The sequence below is a fragment of the Staurois parvus genome, unplaced genomic scaffold (assembly GCF_062004578.1).
Source record: "Staurois parvus isolate SC_StPar_1 unplaced genomic scaffold, SC_StPar_1.0 ptg000096l, whole genome shotgun sequence".
NCBI classification, from domain to species: Eukaryota; Metazoa; Chordata; class Amphibia; order Anura; family Ranidae; genus Staurois; species Staurois parvus.
Genome location: NW_028317892.1, coordinates 16278075 through 16299163, shown reverse-complemented (window position 1 = coordinate 16299163; position 21089 = coordinate 16278075). Strand labels below are relative to the sequence as shown.

Sequence of the window (21089 nt, the reverse complement as noted above, 5' to 3'; positions counted from 1 at the left end):
AAAATCCCTCCTGAGATGTGTGCAAACCTGGTGGCCAACTACAGGAAACGTCTGACCTCTGTGATTGCCAACAAGGGATTTGCCACCAAGTACTAAGTCACGTTTTGTGAAGGGGATCAAATACTTATTTCCCTCATGAACATGCAAATCGGTGCATAATTTGTTAGACATGCATTTCTTTTGAATTTTTTGTAGCTATTTTCTCAGTGTTACAATACACCTACCATTTGATTTGTATTTCTTTGTGAGTGGGCAAAAATTCAAAATCAGCAGGGGATCGAATGCTTATTTCCTTCACTGTATACACAGTGTGACAATACTGTTAGATCTTGAAGTTTAGGGACAAGATCTCCCTGAAAGCACTAGTGATGTGGTCTTTCCAGGGGATATCTCTTAAGTTGGGGCTTTGCTACTAGAAGCCAGAAAGTAGATACCAAAAATGCAGTAGGTAAGCTAAGGCAAAATCTTTTATGCTTCAAATACTTCTTTCCTTCACTGTATGTGAAATGAAGCACATGATTCCATGAGCTTCATCTTGTGCATGCAACGTCCAACATTACACAAATCTGTTGGTATCTTGAGATCCGGAAGGCTTTTTTATCTCCCCAGCAGATGAATGTACTGTCATACAGCACATGAAAGAGATGAGGTGATACGCTACATCATTGGTGGGCTGATGTAGAGAGAAAATAAGAATACATTGGTCGCTGATTATGTTATTTTCTAAATGGAAGCGCATAGGGAACAAGCTGGAAGCTGCATAACTACAAATATTAAATAAAAAGCTGCAAGGATTTATGTAGGTACTTTTTCGGCTACTTATTTTACTGGTGTGGGCAGTTTTTAACCACTTCAATTCTGGACACTTTTACCCCCTTCCTATCCAGGCCAATTTTCAGCTTTCAACGCTGTCCCAATTTGAATGACAATTTCGCGGTCATGCAACACTGTACCCATATGAATTTTTTAGCATTTTTTGAGACCAATAAAACTTTATTTGGTGGTATTTATTCACAACTGGCAGTTTTATTTTTTTTTTTTTTGCTATATAAATGAAAAAGTCCAAAAAGTTTGAAAAAAAGCGTTTTTCTTATAAATCTTATAATCTTGGCCAAAATATATTCAGCTTTTTAGTGAAAAAAAGAAAAAAAAAAAAAAAGATAACCCAAAGTAGTTTATAACCAAAAATGATAATTTCAACATTTTTTTCTATATTAATGTTTTTGTTTTTTAACATACTGTCACCCTAGCAGTACAGTGTCACCAAAGTGACATTGTACTACTTGTAGGGGGTGATTTTTTTTTTTTTTTTAATATATATACACCATTTGCTTTTACACCCATAAAGGCTGTAAAAGCAATAATTTCTCCTCTCTGACTGCATTCTTGCAGCCATTGAAAAATAGTGTTAGAGCTGTGATTGGCTGTTTTGAATAGCCTTGTACCATGTGATCTCTGTGATCATTCACAGATTTCACACGTAGTAAGCAATGATGTCAGGAAGTGACATCTTGCTTACTACTATTCATGTGATCACTGACTGGCCAATCAGTGATCACATGATTGGGACCTCACCCAGGGAGCGTGCACAAGCTGAAAATGCGGGTGCCGTTTATGAAGGGCAACCCGCTCCTGCACTGCTCCCGTCCGGCCGTTTATATACATGGGCTGGAGGGGAAGTGGTTAAGCAATCTCATTCAAAATCATGTTAAAAAGGAGTCAGTAAACATCTGCCATCATTTAAATTGGATCTGATTAACCCCAAATAAAGTTCAGCTGTTCTAGTAGGTCTTTCCTGACATTTTCTTAGATGCATCCTACAGCAAAAGCCATGGTACGCAGAGAGCTTCCAAAGCATCAGAGGAAACTCATTGTTAAAAGGTATCAGTCAGAAGAGTACAAAAGAATTTCCAAGGCATTAGATATATCATGGAACACAGTGAAGACAGTCATCATCAAGTGGAGAAAATATGGCTCAACAGTGACATTACCAAGAACTGGATATCCCTGCAAAATTGATGAAAAGACGAGAAGAAAACTGGTTTGGGAGGCTGCCAAGAGGCCTACAGCAATATTAAAGGAGCTGCACGAATATCTGGCAAGTACTGGCTGTGTGGTACATGTGACAACAATATCCTGTATTCTTCATATGTCTGGGCTATAGGGTAGTGTGGCAAGACGGAAGCATCATGCTTTGGGGCTGTTTTTCTTCAGCTGCAACTGGGGCCTTAGTCAAGGTAGAGGGAACTCTGAACAGTTCCAAATACCAGTCAATATTGGCACAAAAACCTTCAGGAGTCTACTTGAAAGCTGAACATGAAGAGGAACTTCATCTTTCAGCATGACAACAACCCAAAGCATACATCCAAATCAACAAAGGAATGGCTTCACCAGAAGAAGATGAAAGTTTTGGAATGGCCCAGCCAGAGCCCAGACCTGAATCCGATCGAAAAATCTATGGGGTGATCTGAAGAGGGCTGTGCACAGGAGATGCCCTCGCAATCTGACAGATTTGGAGTGTTTTTGCAAGGAAGCGTGGGTGAAAATTACCAAGTCAAAATGTGCCATGCTGATAGCTTCATACCCAAAAAGGATGTTGTAATAAAATCAAAAGGTGCTTCAACAAAGTATTAGTTTAAGGGTGTGCACACTTATGCAACCATATTATTTTAGTTATTTATTTTTTACTTTCGTCCACCTAAACGTTTACAGTTTGTTGTTCAACTGAGTTGTACAGTTTATAGGTTACATTAAAGGTGGAAAAAGTTCTGAAATTATTTATCTTTGTCCCTTTTTTTTTTACATCACAGAAACCTGGCAAGTTAACAGGGGTGTGTAGACTTTTTATATCCACTGTACACATTCTAGGGCCAATTTAGACAAGATCCAGTAAAGATACCAGAAAATCTTTGGTGTGCGGGAGGAAACCAGAGTACCCTTAGGAAACCCACGCAGGCACATGGAGAACATGCAAGCTACAGGCAGGTTGTATCATGTCTGGGATGACACTGAGGCTTGGTCCCAGAGGCTTGAGGCCAAAACCCAGTGTGTGGGGTGAAACATGGCAGAGGGCCTGGCTGGAGCGACACTGGTTGAAGCCACACTCATCAACATATTCATGCACTGGGTTGATGAGCAATGTTTCTTCCTTTCGCTGATTATGCTTCTACACCCCTGAATGGTCTCTCCGGCTGTTCCCAGATCGCCGCAGTAAGCACCATATGCCCCTGAGAGACTGCTCTTGAGTGGGGTGCAGAGAAGTTAAATTATTGGTGGACAGTGGGTGGTTTTGGTCCCTCAGATGCTCAAGTGTCCTGCCACGTTGGCATCTGATTTTAAGCTGAAAGAACTCTGTATATCCACTGAGAAATCAGTGGCAGATGCAGAGCCCAATGAGAAGTGTCTCCACGCCGCCATTGCTCAGCTACACCCCCTCAGCAGTTGATTTTAAGTGGCAATAAACCTCAAACCAAAATGTAATAGATTGCAGCTTACCAATCATTAGATGTTAGAGTTAGTTTTTTTTGTAGGCTTCCCCCCCCCCCCCTCGGTTTTCATCTTGCTGACTGACCAGTAACACACCTCCTGTAAGTGACTGCACTTTGGATGAAGGGACACAAAGGGCACCTTTGGACAGCAGCATTGTCAGTCTGGAGGAAGGGGAATAGTAGATGTACTAACAGATTTAGATACACAGACACTGAAGCTGAACTCCAGCTAACACTTCAGAAGCAGTTACAGCAAACAGTTTTTCCCTTTTGGGATAAGATTTTACATAAATATATAAAAACAGATCATTGTAAGCACCCGTCAGTGGTAAATGGTCTGTCTCATCCTTGTAATACATCTGCAAAACAGCTCACTCTTTTGAAAAACAGACTTACTGGCTTGATCACAAGGTGAAAATAGAAGAAACCCTGAAAAAGAAAACGAATGCAGCCATCACATCTAAGAATTGGTAAGCTTTAATATAATAAAATGTTTGCTTTTGGGTTTAAGAAGTTTAATACCGCTTTAATCACTTACTGAGCATGCAGCCTCTTTATCACTTAATCAATGCCTATGTTCCACTTTAAGCTGGTGCCATGACCATTGCTCCAGGTTTCCGGTTTCAGGATGGCTGTTTTGCTTGCAGCTCCCTATAGAGCCACCCTTGTATGCAGGGATTAGGGACTACAATTGTGTCGCCCTACACTCTGTGCATCAACAGAAACACACAACCATGTAGCCTAGGATAGCAAGGCACACCCCTGCTCCTCCCTACTGCCTCCCCACCCCCTTCTCTAAGCTAAGAGACGTTCACTGTTAACAGTTCCTTTGAAGTCCGAAAGTTCATGAAGTAGCACTGAATGAGCAGGAGCCAGCAACATAAAAAGTTGTAAACGTCTAATGCTGGGGTAAGAATTTTAACAAATCTCTTACAGGGAATGTTTATTTTATTGTGCTCATAGTGTTAAACTAAAAGAATGCAGAGAGCGCAATAGAACTTTAAGTCAATGTGCAAAGCAATTTGTTACTGAAAATTTGATAGACAGATTGGGAAGTTATTTGCTGTCCTCGGTATTATAATGCTCAAAGTGCATTGTACTGCATTTTATTTTAAATGGCACTCATTACTTGACAGTATACGGCAAGGCACCTGTATCAAAGAAGCACTATAACATATGTTGTCAGCTTTAATGCTCTGCATTAAAAAAAAAAAAGCCAACCCATTTAAAATGAGGTGCTGTTACCAAGTATTTTTACGAGCACTTGTAAAAACGCTCCAGACACCTGAAACCGATAATTTGCAATGCGATTTGCATCAATACAAAATGTATGGACATAAATTGCACCGCAAAGAATAACACTCAGTACTGGTGATTGGTGATGTTTTGTGATGAAATGAATTTCAATGGAAAGGCTTTTAACAGATACCAGTAATTATATTGCTAGGGATGCACAGATACCCTTTTTTGGTCAGTGAGTACGATTACTGAAACTTTTGGTCAAGTACTTGCCAATACTGAGTACCGATACTTTACAGTGTGATTTGTGTCAATATAAAATTTATGGATGCAAATTGCACCGCAAAAGAATAGAATGTGATTTGAACAGGAATGCAATTCCTGTCCAAATCACATGCGGATTTCCCCAATGCTCATGTGTGAACCCAGGCTTGTCATAACCTGAGTTCACACGGGAGCAGTGTGGGAAATCTCCCTGCATTGATCCCAGCACCAGGGCAGTGCCGACCAATCAAAAGCAGTTTAGCCTGTACTGTCATCCCTGAACTGAGAGAAAGAGAAAGCTGTGGGGGGATTCACATCCCCAAAACTTTTTCATCTGTGACAGTATGGGATCGATGCAGGGAGGTTTCCGACACTGCTCCTGTATGAACTGAGGCTATGATAAGCCTGCGTTCACGTAGGAGTAGTGGGGAAACCACATGAGATTTGGACAGGAATTGCACTCCTGCTCAAATCACATGCTATTCTTCGTGGTGCAATTAGTGTCCATACATTTTGTATTGATGCAAATCTCACCAAATCAAGCGAGTACTTGACAGAAAGTATCGGTACTCGTGCTCACCAATCAAAAAAGGACATCGGTGCATCCCAAGCAATATGACTACTGGCATCTTTTCTGTAGATGGTCAAAGCAATTCCGTTGAAATCTATTGCATCACAAAACATACACTCAGTATATACCAGTGGTTGTATACTTATGAGCTAAAAGGTGGCCTGAAATGTGGTCTTTGACATCACCAAAGGGCCGCACATGATGTTCAATATATGTAATGTTTGAGAGGACTGCCAGAAAATGTAGATCTAATAGGGGAAATGAGGGTCAGAGTGTGGACATGCTACATTTTTGGCTGGGGATGTGCTGCAGAAGACAATACAAAACTGGGAATATGTTACATGAGGTTAGTAGAGATTAATACTACTACCCTAACCAATGTTCCCACTACAGACTGATAAGGGCCACACATCATATACCAAAGGGCTGCAAGCAGACCCTCGGACCACAAGTTCAGCACCAGGGCAGTATACAATGAGTGTAATTTTTAAATATGTATTCTTAATACGTGTTTTGAGTGATATTGTTCAAATCTAGTTTGGTTCAAAGCATTCTGCATCCTCGCATGCTGATAAAGGCTGTGGACCTTGATTTAAAGCAGCATGGTTAAAGGGCAATTTGCTTCCTTTTGAAAAGTTATTGGGTTTATATGTGGCATTTGGAATTGCATATTGTCTAAATCATTTGTAAAATAAGTGATCCAAATGATACATCAGTAAGACTCCCTATATAAAGTGATTTTGAAATATGACTGCATTTTAAAGGATAAATCATTTTTAGTTTCTCTATTTTTCAACAAGTGGAAATGTGGAAGGTCTTAACATTTGTTTCCCTTATTGTGAAATAAGGAAAACAATCACTTCGCTCTGTGAAGTACTCATAGCAAGGAACTTGCATAGCTTTGCTGAAATTTTCAATTAACACTCTAGCCTCCTCTCTTCCTGCCCACTCTTTGCACAAATTTTACCTGTTAACTAACATGTCACAGTCAAGGACAATCAACAGTATCTTGTGCTCCTTTTCCTGGAAATGGATACCTGCCCCACTTTCCCTTGTGCATGTATGTAATCCTACACTAACTGTCACTTGCACTGCTGTCTCTTCTGAGCAGGTTTCCATTGTAACAGAAACATCAAAGTGCTTTTCTTTCAGATCTACCGCTTCCAGGTAATTTTTGCAGGCACAGAGATGTGAATAAAAAACTGATGGGGGTTAAGATTTTTCCATACTCCCATCAAAATACAAACATACACAGAGATACACAGAGATACACACACACACACACACACACACACACACACACACACTGTATTCTGAATATTTATATTTTCTGTAAAATAAAAAAAACAAATACACACACACATATTTCTGTGTGTGTATACTGTAGGTAAAGCTACCCTCAAAAGTGACTGCTACAGGCTGAGAGCTCTTTTATATAAAGCTAGATGCTTGCTTTAGAACCCGATGTCTACTGCTGACCTTTTTATATTTTCTATTGTGGAAATTGCATTGGGTTTTTATAGAGGCATTTAGAAAGAAATCTTAGAAGCCTTTATAGCTTTGGATTGGCATTTTATGGATCTTATATAGTCAGAATTCAAGTAAGTTAAAGCACATTGATGCAAACAAGTTATTAAGCTTGTGTAGTGTTGACCAAGCGAGTGTAGTATACTGAACTAGGGCAATAGTAGCTTCTGGCAAATATTTTGGATAAAATGTATGTAATGTGTGTATATATATTCTATCCACCTTTAGACGATCCCTGAAAACCCTTCACTGTAAAAGAAGCCTTTCCTGCTTCTAACTAGTAAACTGCTTTTTATTTCCTACATCAGCTCATACCCCACAGCTATTACCTTTTGTATCGCTCAACCTTTCCTTCTAGATTGTAAACTCTAATGAGCAATGCCTTCTGTTTGCCCTTGTATCATATCATATTTTAACTGTAATGTCTACCTTCATTTTGTAAAGCAACCACTAGCCTACAGGGCACTTATACCCCCTTCCTGCCTAGGCTAAATTTCCAGCTTTCAGCGCTGTCACGCTTTGAATGACAATTGCGCGGTCATGCAACACTGTACCTATATGACATTTTTATAATTTTTTTTGAGACAGAGCTTTATTTTGGTGGTATTTAATCACCTCTGGGTTTTTTATTTTTTCTTAAACCAAAAACCACTGAAAATTTTGAAAAAAAAAAAGTTTCTCAGTTTTTGTTATAAAATTTTGTAAATAAGTGATTTTTCTCCTTCACTAATGTGCGCTAATGAAGCTGCAGTGATGGGTAATGATAGGCTGCACTGGTGGACACTGATAGGTGGCACTGATGGGCATTGAAAGGCAGCACTCATATGGCACTGATAGGCGGCACTGATGCACACTGATAGGCAGCACTGATAGGTGGCAGTGACTGGCATGGATAGGTGGCATTGATGGGCGACACTGAAAGGCAGCTCAGATGGGCACTGATATGTGGCACTGGTAGGCACTGATATGTGGCATTGATATGGCACTGGCAGGTGACATGGATAAGCACTGACAGCTGGCACTGCTGGGGCTACACAGATGATCAGTGCCCTGATGATCAGTGTACATGTCCCCTCTGAGGGATGCCGATTACTGGCTCTGCTCTCCTCTCGAGCCGTCAGAGTGACAGCTCGTGAGGAAATGCCGGTTATTTTTAATGCCGGAAATTGCTATTTACATGCAATCAGCTGTGATTGGACACAGCTGATCACACGACTAAGCTGACATCTTCGGCTCTTTCCATTGATTGGTGATCCGCTGTGTCCGAGGGACACAGCATGCCACCGATCGCCGCACTGCGCGCTCCCGGAGCCACGCATGCGCTATTAGAATGGGATGACGTCCTCCCAGAACGAGAGAACCACCTTGCGCCCGTCATTACACTATATGGCGGGCGGGAGGCGGTTAAAAGAAGCCTTTCCTGCTTCTAACTAGTAAACTGCTTTTTATTTCCTCCATCAGCTCATACCCCACAGCTATTACCTTTTGTATCACTCAACCTTCCCTCCTAGATTGTAAACTCTAACGAGCAATGCCCTCTGTTTCCCCTTGTATCAAATCGTATTGTAACTGTAATGTCTACCTTCATTTTGTAAAGTGCTGCGCAAACTGTTGGCGCTATATAAATCCTGTATTATAATTATATATACACACACACACACACACACACACACACACACACACAGGCATCCAGAAAGTATTCACAGCATTTAGCTTTTGCCACATTTTGTTAGTTATGGTACAGCCTTATCTCAAAATGGATTAAATTAATTTTTTTCCTCAACATTCTACAAACAATACCCCATAATGACAAGGTGAAAGAAGTTAGTTTTGAAATATTTGCAATTTATTAAAAACTAAAAAAAAACAAAAAAAACGAAAACAACCACATGTACATAAGTATTCACAGCCTTTGCCATGACACTCAAAATTGAGCTCTGGTGCATCCTGTTCCCATCCTTGAGATGTTTCCACAATTCAGTTGATTGGACATGATTAGGAAAGGCATAAATCTGTCTATATAAGGTCCCACAGTTAACAGTGTATCTCAGGGCACAAACCAAGCCATTAAGTAGAAGGAATTGTCTGTAGACCTCCAAGACAGGATTGTATCAAGACACAGATCTGGGGAAGGGTACAGAAAAACGTCTGCAGCATTGAAGGTCCCAATGAGCACAAGGACCATCATCCGTAAATGGAAGAAGTTTGGAACCACCAGGAGTCTTCCTAGAGCGGGCCGCCCGGGCCAAAATGAGCGATCGAGGGAGAAGGGCCTTAGCCAGGGAGGTAACCAAGCACCCAATGGTCACTCTGAAATAGCTCCAGCGTTTCTCTGTGGAGAGAAGAACAACCATCTCCGAAAGTACTCCACCAATCAGGCCTGTATGGTAGAGTGGCCAGATGGAAGCCACTCCACAGAAAAAGGCAAATGGCAGCCCGCCTGAAGTTTGCCAAAAGGCACCTGAGGGACTCTCTGACCATGAGAAACAAAACTCTCTGGTCTGATGAAACAAAGATTGAACTCTTTGGCCTGAATGCCAAGCGTCATGTCTGGAGGAAACCAGGCACCGCTCACCACCTGGCCAATACCATCCCTACATGGTCGTGTCAGCATCATGCTGTGGGGATGTTTTTCAGCGACAGGAACTGGGAGACTAGTCAGGTTCAAAGGAAAGATTAATGAAGCAATGTACAGAGACATCCTTGATGAAAACCTGTTCCAGAGCGCTCTGGACCTTATACTGGTGTGACGACTCATCTTTCAACAGGACAAAAACCCTAAGCACAAAGCCCACATAACAAAGGAGTGGTTATGGGCCAACTATGTGAATGTCCTGGAGTGGCCCAGCCAGAGCCCAGACTTGAACATCTCTGGAGAGATCTGAAAATGGCTGAGCACCGATGCTCCCCATCTAACCAGATGGAGCTTGAGAGGTACTGCAAAGTAGAATGGGAGAAATTGCCCTAAAATACATGTGCCAAGCTTGTAGCTCATACTCAAAGTGACTTGAGGCTGTAATTGGTGCTTCAACAAAGTATTGAGCAAAGGCTGTGAATACTTATGAACATGTGTTTTTTCTTATTTTTAATACATTGCAAAGATTTCAAAACTAACTTTTCATGTTGTCATTATGGGATATCGTTTGTAGAATGTTGAGGAAAAAAAATTAATTTAATCCATTTTGGAATAAGGATGTAACATAACAAAATGTGGCAAAAGTTAAGCACTGTGAATACTGGATGCAACACACACACACACACACACACACACACACACACACACACACACACACACACACACACACACACACACACACACACACACACACACACACACACACACACACACACACACACACACACACACACACACACACACAGGATATAAAAAGTCTACACACCCCTGCTAAAATGTCAGGTTTCTGTGATGTAAAAAAATAAGACAAAGATAAATCATTCCAGAACTTTTTCCACCTTTAACCACTTCTCGCCCACCCCATAGCAGAAGTACTGCTACAGGGCGGCACAGGTGCGGAAAATCACGTTATAGTCCCACTATAAGTCGCTGATCGCTGCCATTACTAGTAAAAAAATTTTTAAAAATCCCAGTATATATGCCGCCATTTGTAAACACTATAACTTTCATGTAAACCAGTTAATTTACACGTATTGGGATTTTTTCTTTAGCAAAGACATGTAGCAGAATACATTTTGGCCTAAATTTATGACGTGAATTTGCAGTTCCGGGTAAGGGGAGAGCAATGTCCTACCTGCACCACCATTTGCGGCCTTAGCTGTCAATCACCAGGTCCTGGTCGTTGATTACTCGCCGACTCCCGGTGATTGCCGAGCATCTCTGACTGGGGAAGGGGGTACTGTTTGTAAACAATACAGTTCGCTCTCCTGTCAGCTCCTGCACACTGCTTTGTATGGCTGTGAAGTACTAACACAGCACACTATGCAAAACGGCACACAGTTAACCCTTTGATCGCCCCACGTGTTAACCCCTTCCTGCACAGTGCCATTAGTACAGTGTCTGTGCTTTTTATTAGCACTGATCACTGTATTGGTGTCACTGGGGACATCAGTTACACCAAGTCAGTTAACCCCAGTGTCAGAACGCCCACCGCAGTCCCGCTATAAGTCGCTGATTGCCGCCATTACTAGCAAAAAAAAAAAATCACAGTATATATGCCGCCATTTGTAAACACTATAACATATTGGGGTTTGTTTTGTTTTTTTTTTTTAGCAAAGACATGTAACAGAATACATTTTGGCCTAAATTTCTGACAAAATTTGATTCATTTTAATTTTTTACTAGACATGTTTAATAGCAAAAAATTCAAAAATACAATTTTTTTTTCTCAAAATTGTCATATTTTTTTTATATAGATCAAAAAATAAAAAAATGCACAGGCTATCAAATACCACCGAAGGAAAGCTCCATTCGTGTGGAAAAAAAGACGTAAATTTAATATGGGTGCAGCATTGCATGACTGCGCAATTGTCAGTTAAAGTAACGCAAAAAATGGCCTGGTCAGGAAGGGAGGTAAATCCTCTGGAGGGCAAGTGGTTAATGTAACCTATAAACTGTGCAACTCAGTTGAACAACAAACTGAAGTCTTTTAGGTGGATGGAAGCAAAAATAAAAAACTAAAATAATATGGTTGCATAAGTGTACACACCCTTAAACTAATACTATGCTGAAGCACCTTTTGATTCCATTACAACACTCAGTTTGTTTAGGTATGAGTCTATCAGCATGGCACATCTTGACTAGGCAATATTTGCCCATGCTTCCTTGCAAAAACACTCCAAATCTGTCAGATTGCAAGGGCATCTCCTGTGTACAGCCATCTTCAGACTACTCAGAGGTTTTCGATCAGATTCAGGTCTGGGCTCTGCCTGGGCCATTCCAAAACTATCAACTTCCTCTGGTGAAGACATTCCTTTGTTGATTTGGATGTATGCTTTGTTGTCATGCTGAAAGATGAAGTTCCTCTTCATGTTCAGCTTTCGAGTAGACTCCTGAAAGTTTTGTGCCAATATTGACTGGTATTTGGAATTGTTCAGAGTTCCCTCGACCTTGACTAAGCCCCAGTTCCAGCTGAAGAAAAACAGCCCCAAAGTATGATGCTTCCGTCTTGCCGCACTACCCCATAGCCCAGAAATATGAAGAATACGGGAGATTGTTGTCACATGTACCACACAGCCAGTACTTGACAGGTATTCCTGCAGCTCCTTTAATGTTGCTGTAGGCCTCTTGGCAGCCTCCCAAACCAGTTTTCTTCTTGTCTTTTCATCAATTTTGCAGGGATATCCAGTTCTTAGTAATGTCACTGTTGCGCCATATTTTCTCCACCTGACGATGATTGTCTTCACTGTGTTCTATGGTATATCTAATGCCTTGGAAATTCTTTTGTACTCTTCTGACTGATACCTTTTAATAGGCCCCAGTTCCAGCTGAAGAAAAACAGCCCCAAAGCATGATCCTGCCACCACCATGCTTCACTGTGGGTATGGTGTTCTTTTGGTGATGTGCAGTGTTGTTTTTGCATCAAACATATGTTTTGGAATTATGGTCAAAAAGTTCAACCTGGGTTTCATCAGAACACATTTTCCCACATGCTTTTGGGAGACTTCAGATGCGTTTTTTCAAAATTTAGCCAGGGTTGGATGTTTTTCTTCGTAAAAAAAGGCTTCCATCTTGCCACTCTACCCCATAGCCCAGACAAGAAGAATACAGGAGATTGTTGTCACATGTACCACACAGCCAGTACTTGCCAGATATTCCTGCAGCTCCTTTGATGTTGCTGTAGGCCTCTTGGCAGCCTCCCAGACGAGTTTCTTCTTGTCTTTTCATCAATTTTGGAGGGACATCCAGTTCTTGGTAATGTCACTGTTGCACCATATTTTCTCCACTTGATGATGACTGTCTTCACTGTGTTTCATGGTATATCTAATGCCTTGGAAATTCTTTTGTACCCTTCTTCTGACTGATATCGTTTAACAATGAGATTCCTCTGATGCTTTGGACGCTCTTTGTGGACCATGGCTTTTGCTGCAGGATGCGACTAAGAAAATGTCAGGAAAGACCTACTAGAACAGCTGAACTTTATTTGTGGTTAATCAGAGGCATTTTAAATGATGGCAGGTGTGTACTGACTCATATTTTTTTTTATTATAGGTACTTATATAGCGCCACATATATATTGTACATTCACATCAGTCCCTAACCCTCAAGGGGTGCACAATCTAAGGTCCCTAACTCACATTCATACATATACATACTAGGGCCACTTTAGACAGGATCCAATTAACCTACCAGCATGTCTTTTGGAGTGTGGGAGAAAACTGGAGCACCTGGAGGAAACCCATGCAAGCACAGGGAGAACATGCAAACTCCAGCCAGGTTAACATGATTTTGAATGCGATTGCTTAATTCTGAACACAGCTACATTCTCAGTTATAAGAGGGTATGCACACTTATGCAACCACATTATTTTAGTTTTAGTTGTACAGTTTATACGTGGGTCACACTAAAGGTGGAAAAAGTTCTGAAAATATTTATCTTGGTCTAATTTTTTTACATCAGAGAAACCTGACATTTTAACAAAGGATCTGTAGACCTTTTAGATCCACTATAAGGGATAAAGCTTAAAAGTCTGGGTGCCTTTTCTCAGCATAGAGGAAATGCCCATCAGTAATGAAGGCATGTGTTGCTTATGGAATGAAGGCACTTGGTCCCCTAAGAGGGTATCAACACAATATAAAATCAGGCATAGAATATGTTTACGAAGAACAGAAGTAGTAATAATGACTTCTTGATGCCATACATGTATCCACAAGCTCAGATACAGTACGTGTGTTTGTGTGTATATATATATATATATATATATATATATATATATATATATATATTACTTACACATATACACACACACGTGCACCTCGGTTAACGAACGATTTGGTTAATGTAATTTTCAGTTTACGAATGAAAATCCATTAAAAATAATGCCTTGGTTTACAAATTTTTTTCACACTACGAAGTGTATGTCGGTGTCAATTTTTAAATGTAATTGCCGGCTTTTTTTTTTTCTTCACTATAGCTCACAGAATTAGCGGTCACTTTCCCTGGAGCTAAAAGGATACGGTGTTTCTTTTATCTCGGGAAACAAACTAAAAGTAAACTTTCTTTCTTTTAGCTGGGAGGAAAGCGACAGCTGAATCTCTGAGCTATAGTGAAGAAAAAAAAAAAAGCTGGTAATTACATTTAAAAACCGGTACTGACCTATATCCGGAACGGATTAATTGGTTTTCAATGCATTCCTATGGGAAACCACGTTTCGGTTTATGAATTTTTCGCAATATGAAACGTCCCGGAGAACGCATTCAATTCGTAAACCGAGGTACACCTGTATATGTATGTATATACAGTATCTCACAGAAGTGAGTACACCCCTCACATTTTTGTAAATATTTTATTATATCTTTTCATGTGACAACACTGAAGAAATGACTACAATGTAAAGTAGTGAGTGTACAGCTTGAATAAATTTGCTGCCCCCTCAAAATAACTCAGCACACAGCCATTAATGTCCCTATCCACACATTCGAGGTTGATGGGGGAATCCTCCCAATAAGTCATTGTATTTTGACAGTTACGAGACTTCCCTGCCCTCATAATACACAAATCAGCGCTGCAGTCAATAGCTTGCAATGCTAGTCAAGAGGAAATGTTTCAGCAGGGTGGTTGTGCAGAGGCTGATCAGTAAATTGACTACTGTACAACCACAGTGCCCATATTTGGATCAAAACAAGCCTAGTCACTGCTGAACCGGGAAAATTTCAATCCATCAATGGATGGACAGTATCTGCAGGCATCATCCCAGTGTCCCCAGGACATCATATTACATCCTATGGGCGGGAAATGGTGAAGTGATGACTATAGAAATGAGTCATGAACAAGACTAGTCAATAAAACTGTCATAGTGTGAAGTTAGGAAACCACCTAGTGTCTGCAAAAGGTGCAGATTTAGAGGAAAATACCTAATCTGTTTTGCGTATATACATTTCTGTACTGAGACTGCACTAAACACTAAAAATATCAAAGTATTTCCAAATCAAAGTCTTGGTAGGAAGCAAAAGTAAAAGCTCTGCCCAAAGAACAAAATTCTGTATTTAAATCAGGTGGCTTTGTTGGCAGAGACAACTAAAAAAGGGTATTAGAGAGGCTGAGTGTAAAACACAAAACAGTCCATTTATAGCCATCCTAAGAACAATAATCCCCATAACACGTGGAAAGAATTAAATTAAAAAAAATAATTTAAAAACTAGTGCTCCAAAGATTAGTGACACTGTATATTCCCCAATACCCTAAAACAATTTTTTGCCTGTTTTGATGATCAAGATGTCAAATATGAAACCCTCATTTAAAAACCTGCAGAGCAACAGACATATTAGAGCAATATGAGGTGAAATAGATCTTGAGGAAGAGCAGCAGCAACATGACAGCAGGGCCAGTTGGAGTGCCAGGCCATACACTGAGGATATATGTTGACCTGTTAGAGGTTTTTACTAACATTTTTAAGCTGTCATTGTGACCATTGCTGTCCCTACCGTTTTAAATCCACTATTATTGTTCCTGACCCAAAAAATTCAGCAGTGAGATGTCAGAATGAGTATCACCCAGTTGTGTTAACTCCAGTGACCATGAAGTGCTTCAAGAGGCTTGTGCTATAGACACAAAGGACAGCAATCACAGTGATCTGGATAAACATCAGTTTGATAAACATCTGAGTGGACAGATTGACTGATGATGCTACTACTATTGCATTGGAAGCAGCCCTGACCCGTCTTGAGCTACCGAACACCTATGTTTGAATGCTTTTTATTGATTTTTTTCTGCCTTCAATACATTCATATCCCTCAAACTGGTGTACAAGCTTAACAACCTGGGCTTAGACTGAGAATCGACTCTCCTCCAATCTCATTATGAACACAGGGATACTGAAGGTCCATCTTCTAAGTCCAGCTCAGTTTTCCCTGTTTACACATGATTCTATCCGCATTCATTATTATTATACAGTATTTATATGGCGCCAAAAAGTTTGCTCAGCGCTGTACATTATAGTGGGGGACAGTACATGAGACAATACAGTAACAATACAATACACGAGGGGTTCGAGGGCCCTGCTCCTTGGAGCTTACAATCTAGGAGGGAGGGGATAGTGGTACAGGAGGAAATGACTGTGGGGGATGGAGTAGTAGGAGGAGTGGAGGAGATTGGCTGTTAGGTGAGGGCGGGGTAGGCTTCCCTGAAGAGATGGTGCGCCTAAAGGTGAGGATGGTAGATGACAGTCTGATGGATTGGGGTAGTGAGTTCCAGAGGATGGGAGAAGACCTAGAGAAGTCCTGGAGTCGGGCATGGGAGGAGGAGACCAGGGAACTGGAGAGTAAGAGGTCTTGTGAGGAGCGAAGAGTACGTGTTGGGTGGTATTTGGATATCAGGTCGGTGAGGTAGTTTGGGGCAGTATTATGAATAGCTTTGTACGTCAATGTTAGTAGTTTGAATTGTATGCGTTGGGCAATCGGAAGCCAATGGAGGGAATGACAGAGGGGGGTGGCGGATACGGAGCGGTTGGTAAGGTGGATGAGTCTGGCCGCTGAGTTCAGGATAGACTGAAGAGGGGATAGTCTGTGATGAGGTAAGCCGGTGAGGAGAGAGTTGCAGTAGTCGAGTCGTGAGATAATAAGGGAGTGAACAAGTTGTTTAGTAGTGTCTGGGGTTAGGAACGAACATATTTTGGAGATGTTGCGGAGGTGGAGCCTGCATGAATTTGCCAGTGATTGGACATGGGGCTGGAAGGATAGGTTGGAGTCTAGAGTGACACCTAGAACTTCATTCATGTCTTTAATACTATACTGAAGTTCACATATAATATTACTATAGTAAGACTTATACTGTACATGACGATGAGATGAGAAAACCTTTAGAGAGGAAGTTCAACATCTGGTTGAGTGGTGACAGACAATAACCTGATACTGAATATTACAAAAAACTAAAACGATAATAGTTGACTAAAGGAAATCAAGTAAGATGAACCTTTTTCTTCTGCATATAAATGCAGAGGAGACTAAACAAATTCCTGGAAGCTTATATAACAGAGGGATTGCCAGTGTCCTTCAACACCTTCAATCTGGAAAATAAGACACAACAGAGACTGTTCTTATTTAGGAGACCTAAACAGTCCAGTTTGCCTGTATAGTTTCTTGTAGATTTCTAGGGTTGCACCATAGACCGCACTCTTCTTCACTGTGCTACAGTGTGAAATACCAACTGAACAGTAAAAGAGATTAAAAATCTGTCCCGTGGATTAACAATAGCACAGCAGATTATTAGTAATCCAAGAGCTTTTTACCCATGTTGTTGTAGTCCTTCTCCAAGCTTTTTATACGCATAAGGAACACTGAGAAAACTGATCACTTCCAGACACTATCTTGCTTGAGGTGATTGTAGCCGTATTACTGCACTTGCGACAGCAACAATTGAGACACTGCCTTGGAATCACACACTCCAACCCTCATGCTATTCTCTACTGAGTTATTGCCTTGGCACAGTATATCCACTTGCTATAGCCCCACACCATGGATTTTCCTCCGATGATTAAATGATGTTTAGAGAGCAGACCATGGATCCATCACATGAGCTCTACTGATGCTGCTGCCCTGATGAAAGAGGTTTCATGTCCCTAAAATGCGCTGGGTACAGTTTTTCTACTGGTTGCTGTAGCAATTGTGCACACAGAGATAGACGCGGTTATCCATTTTGCTTAAGACCCTCCATCTTGTATCTCTCTCTCCCTCCTCCAATCCCCCCTCCCTCTCTGTTGAGTGACATGTGGTCTGTATGATGCCGAGAGATCACAGGCAACAGGCCCAGCTGGAGAGCTTCATGGTTATAAACCCCAATTAGCCTGGCCCCAGTATGTCTGAGACTCTTGCTTGGAAAGGATCGTAAAGCCATAATCCAGTCCTTCACAGGGCTTCAAAGACATTCCAGCTAGCCGTGAAACAGACTGACATTAAAAAACCCACTTTTCCATATAATTTTATATCTTAAGGTAGGAAATAATTACATAAACATAAAGCATATATTCGGATAGCTCAGTTTAATACAAGTCGCATGATATCTTACACCCCCTAGTTCAAGTCTACAGGAGAGCAGAAAGCATATAGTTCTAGCTGAAATAGTGAACTATGCCATGTTTGATATCTAGACATTCAGCAGATGATTCTGCATATTAATCTACCGATGGATAGAATGTTACATGTACCTAGGGAAGGTTATTACCCTGGTATAATTTGTGAGGGATTTTGGTTCTAGCCTGAGTCCCCCGCCTACAAAACCCTCCCCAAATGAGGCGATTGGTTCTTTGCTTCAAGGAGACACCCTGCTGAGTTCCTAGAAAAATGCTGTTATGCTTGGAGCAGAGAGGTGTGTGTGTGTGTGCTACATCTTTTTCTGTAAATATTTTTATTGCACCCTTTTGACCTTTTTTTGTAATAAATCCTATTATCTGAAAAGTGTTGAACGGTTTCTAAAGCTCTTTAATGCAAACTAAGAATCCCTGTCTCTGAAGAGCGCTACTGGGTGTTTTTAAACCTCTATATATCTCTGCCTGCGGTGACAATGGTATACAGACCATTATTCAAACATCATAGTGTTATTGCTAATATTGGCAAGTTTCCTCCTACTCTGTACAAAAAGGTGGTGGTGGCAGTGTGAGGGGTTAATTGCGTAATTAACCTGACCCAGTAACAAACATTCTCAGGCTGCGGCACATAGGTTGTGGTCCATTAGCTGTGCAGGGTGTAGCTAAGTGTGGCATTGTTACGCACGTGACAGCGCGGTTTTAGATTGGCTAGTCCTTCGGTCACAAGTTGGTGAGAAGGGCTGGTGGTCTGATGCCGCGACCGTTACAGTTGCGACTTCATTGTCAAGAATAAAGGTTATATGGACTTATCATTGTTTCTTTTGTTCATATTCATTCCTTTGACGGAGTACCCACTCATTTTTGGGACTATATGGCAAAGCATATCAAGTGCTCTGTAACGCACATCCGTCAGCAAGGTGTGTTAAGGGGACTACCAGAATGAATGGCAAGTCACTGGACTAACAGATGTAATGTGCATTGTCACATGTTGCATTAAAAGGCATGATATCACCATGCAATAATGTAAATGGGACCTTTGTGCCAAATTGATTCCTTCGAACATCTCTCAAAATTCTGGTTTGGGGGCCTTAGTGACCTAAGCAAAGACCAGGTAAATGGTCCTATAGTTTAGTATTTTAATATGTAAAATAAATCTCTTAGCAACTATACAGAAGTGATGAAGGAAGAAACACAGAAGTGGCAGTACTTAAACAAAACAAAAAAACACCTTATTCTACATTTACTGTGCCTCACTAACCTGCTTGAGGGAAGCCAATAGTTGGGGCAAATCCTGCTGCTCCTGCATATGGAGAGGAAATGATACCTGGAGCTGCTGAAGAGACAAAAAGAAAAAAGATAAAACATACTTAGAATCATTCAGCTATTTTAAAGAAACCTACAGTTCAAGAAATACTTGTTGAAAACCTGGTGATCTTCCATGTAATCAGGAAAAACCTTGCATAAACATCTAAACATTTTGCTAAGCTAGAATACTACCTTCAGGGCCTCCTTTCACTCATCTTTCCATGTTATAGCGGTGTTAAGCATATGTACACTCATTTTCGGTATTCAATAAATTTTACACTCAATTTTACACTGCAGCTGCAAGCACCAAAGAGGTAAATACAACAAAGAAACAATAAATAAATTGTGCTGCGGTTATATGGCAATATATATAAAATGTGTGTATAAACAACTGTGTCTATATTACCCACAATAAGTGTATGACTTTAAGTAACATGTAAACAAATGACATAAAAAAACATCAATTAGTGAAAAATGTCCATCTATGATAATCCGTCCATCCAATTCATGCAGGGGAAAAGTGTATTTTTCCAAAGAAAAGGACCTCCATCAAAGCCTCAAAAGGTATCCGCTTACCTTAATAGTTGTTCCTCAAAACAAAGGTCAACTGCGCATAATAGCACTTTTAGGACTCAGATGGCAACAAGATTTCTCAAGGCAGCAAGTGTCTTCAGCCCAATTAAATTACCATCCACTGTGGAGTCTCCAAGAATGCTCTCTGGCACAAAAATAATTTTTGAATTCCACAATTATGCTCTCAATAAAATAAAACAAACCATAATGTTCTTTGTTTGTTATTTATTAAATAAAAATTAAAAATGCACTTGCATATTGTTGCAGATAAAATCACTTTGTACAGAACGTCAGCAGCATTGCAATTAAGATAAGCTGCTTACAGCCAAGTGTAAAGATCACTCCATTCAGAAAACAGCCAGCTCTCCCTCAGACCTCCAGGCTCCGCCCAAAATGTTTACTCAATCATGACATCTTCAGGGACATGGTTAGAGGCAGTCAAGGGGGAAGCATATATAGGGAGACAGGCGGTAGTTGCAATCAGTAAACATTGCTTGTGTGAGTGAATTTTTGTTTAATGAATAACAAACGGAGAACACTGTGGCTTGTTTTTATTTCATTTGAGAGCATAATTGTGGGATCCAATAATCATGCTTGTGCCACTGAGCATTCTTGGAGCCTCAGCAGTGGATGGTAGTTTAATTGGGCTGAATACTTTTGCTGCTTAGAAATCTTGTTGCCCTCAGGGTCTTAAAAGTGTTATTATACGCAGTTGACCTTTTGATCTTTGAGGGTCAACTATTAAGATAAGTGGCCACCTTTTTGGGGTTCGGTGGAGGTTCTTTTCTATTGGAGAAAAGACTTTTCCTTGCATGTATTGGAAGAATTGCAACTGGAGCATTGCAGATGGACATTTTTCACTAACTGATGTTATGTGGTTCACTTGTGGGAATATACAGATATTAC

At 40.7% G+C, this 21089-nt stretch overlaps 1 protein-coding gene across 8 annotated transcripts in view; it reads right to left on the bottom strand.

Annotated features, from left to right (window-relative positions):
• Positions 1-21089, bottom strand: part of PTBP3 (polypyrimidine tract binding protein 3) — a 226861-nt gene that overhangs the window by 26659 nt on the left and 179113 nt on the right. For 4 of the 8 annotated variants that reach the window (XM_089670937.1, XM_089670940.1, XM_089670938.1 and 1 more), the window contains 2 exons: positions 19564-19638; positions 3885-3917 (listed from right to left, as the gene is read on the bottom strand). In XM_089670937.1, the coding sequence (XP_089527063.1) occupies positions 3885-3917; positions 19564-19638 (108 nt within the window). The remainder of the gene's footprint in view (positions 1-3884; positions 3918-19563; positions 19639-21089) is intronic. The other 4 variants (XM_089670941.1, XM_089670943.1, XM_089670939.1 and 1 more) reach the window with 3 other exon arrangements.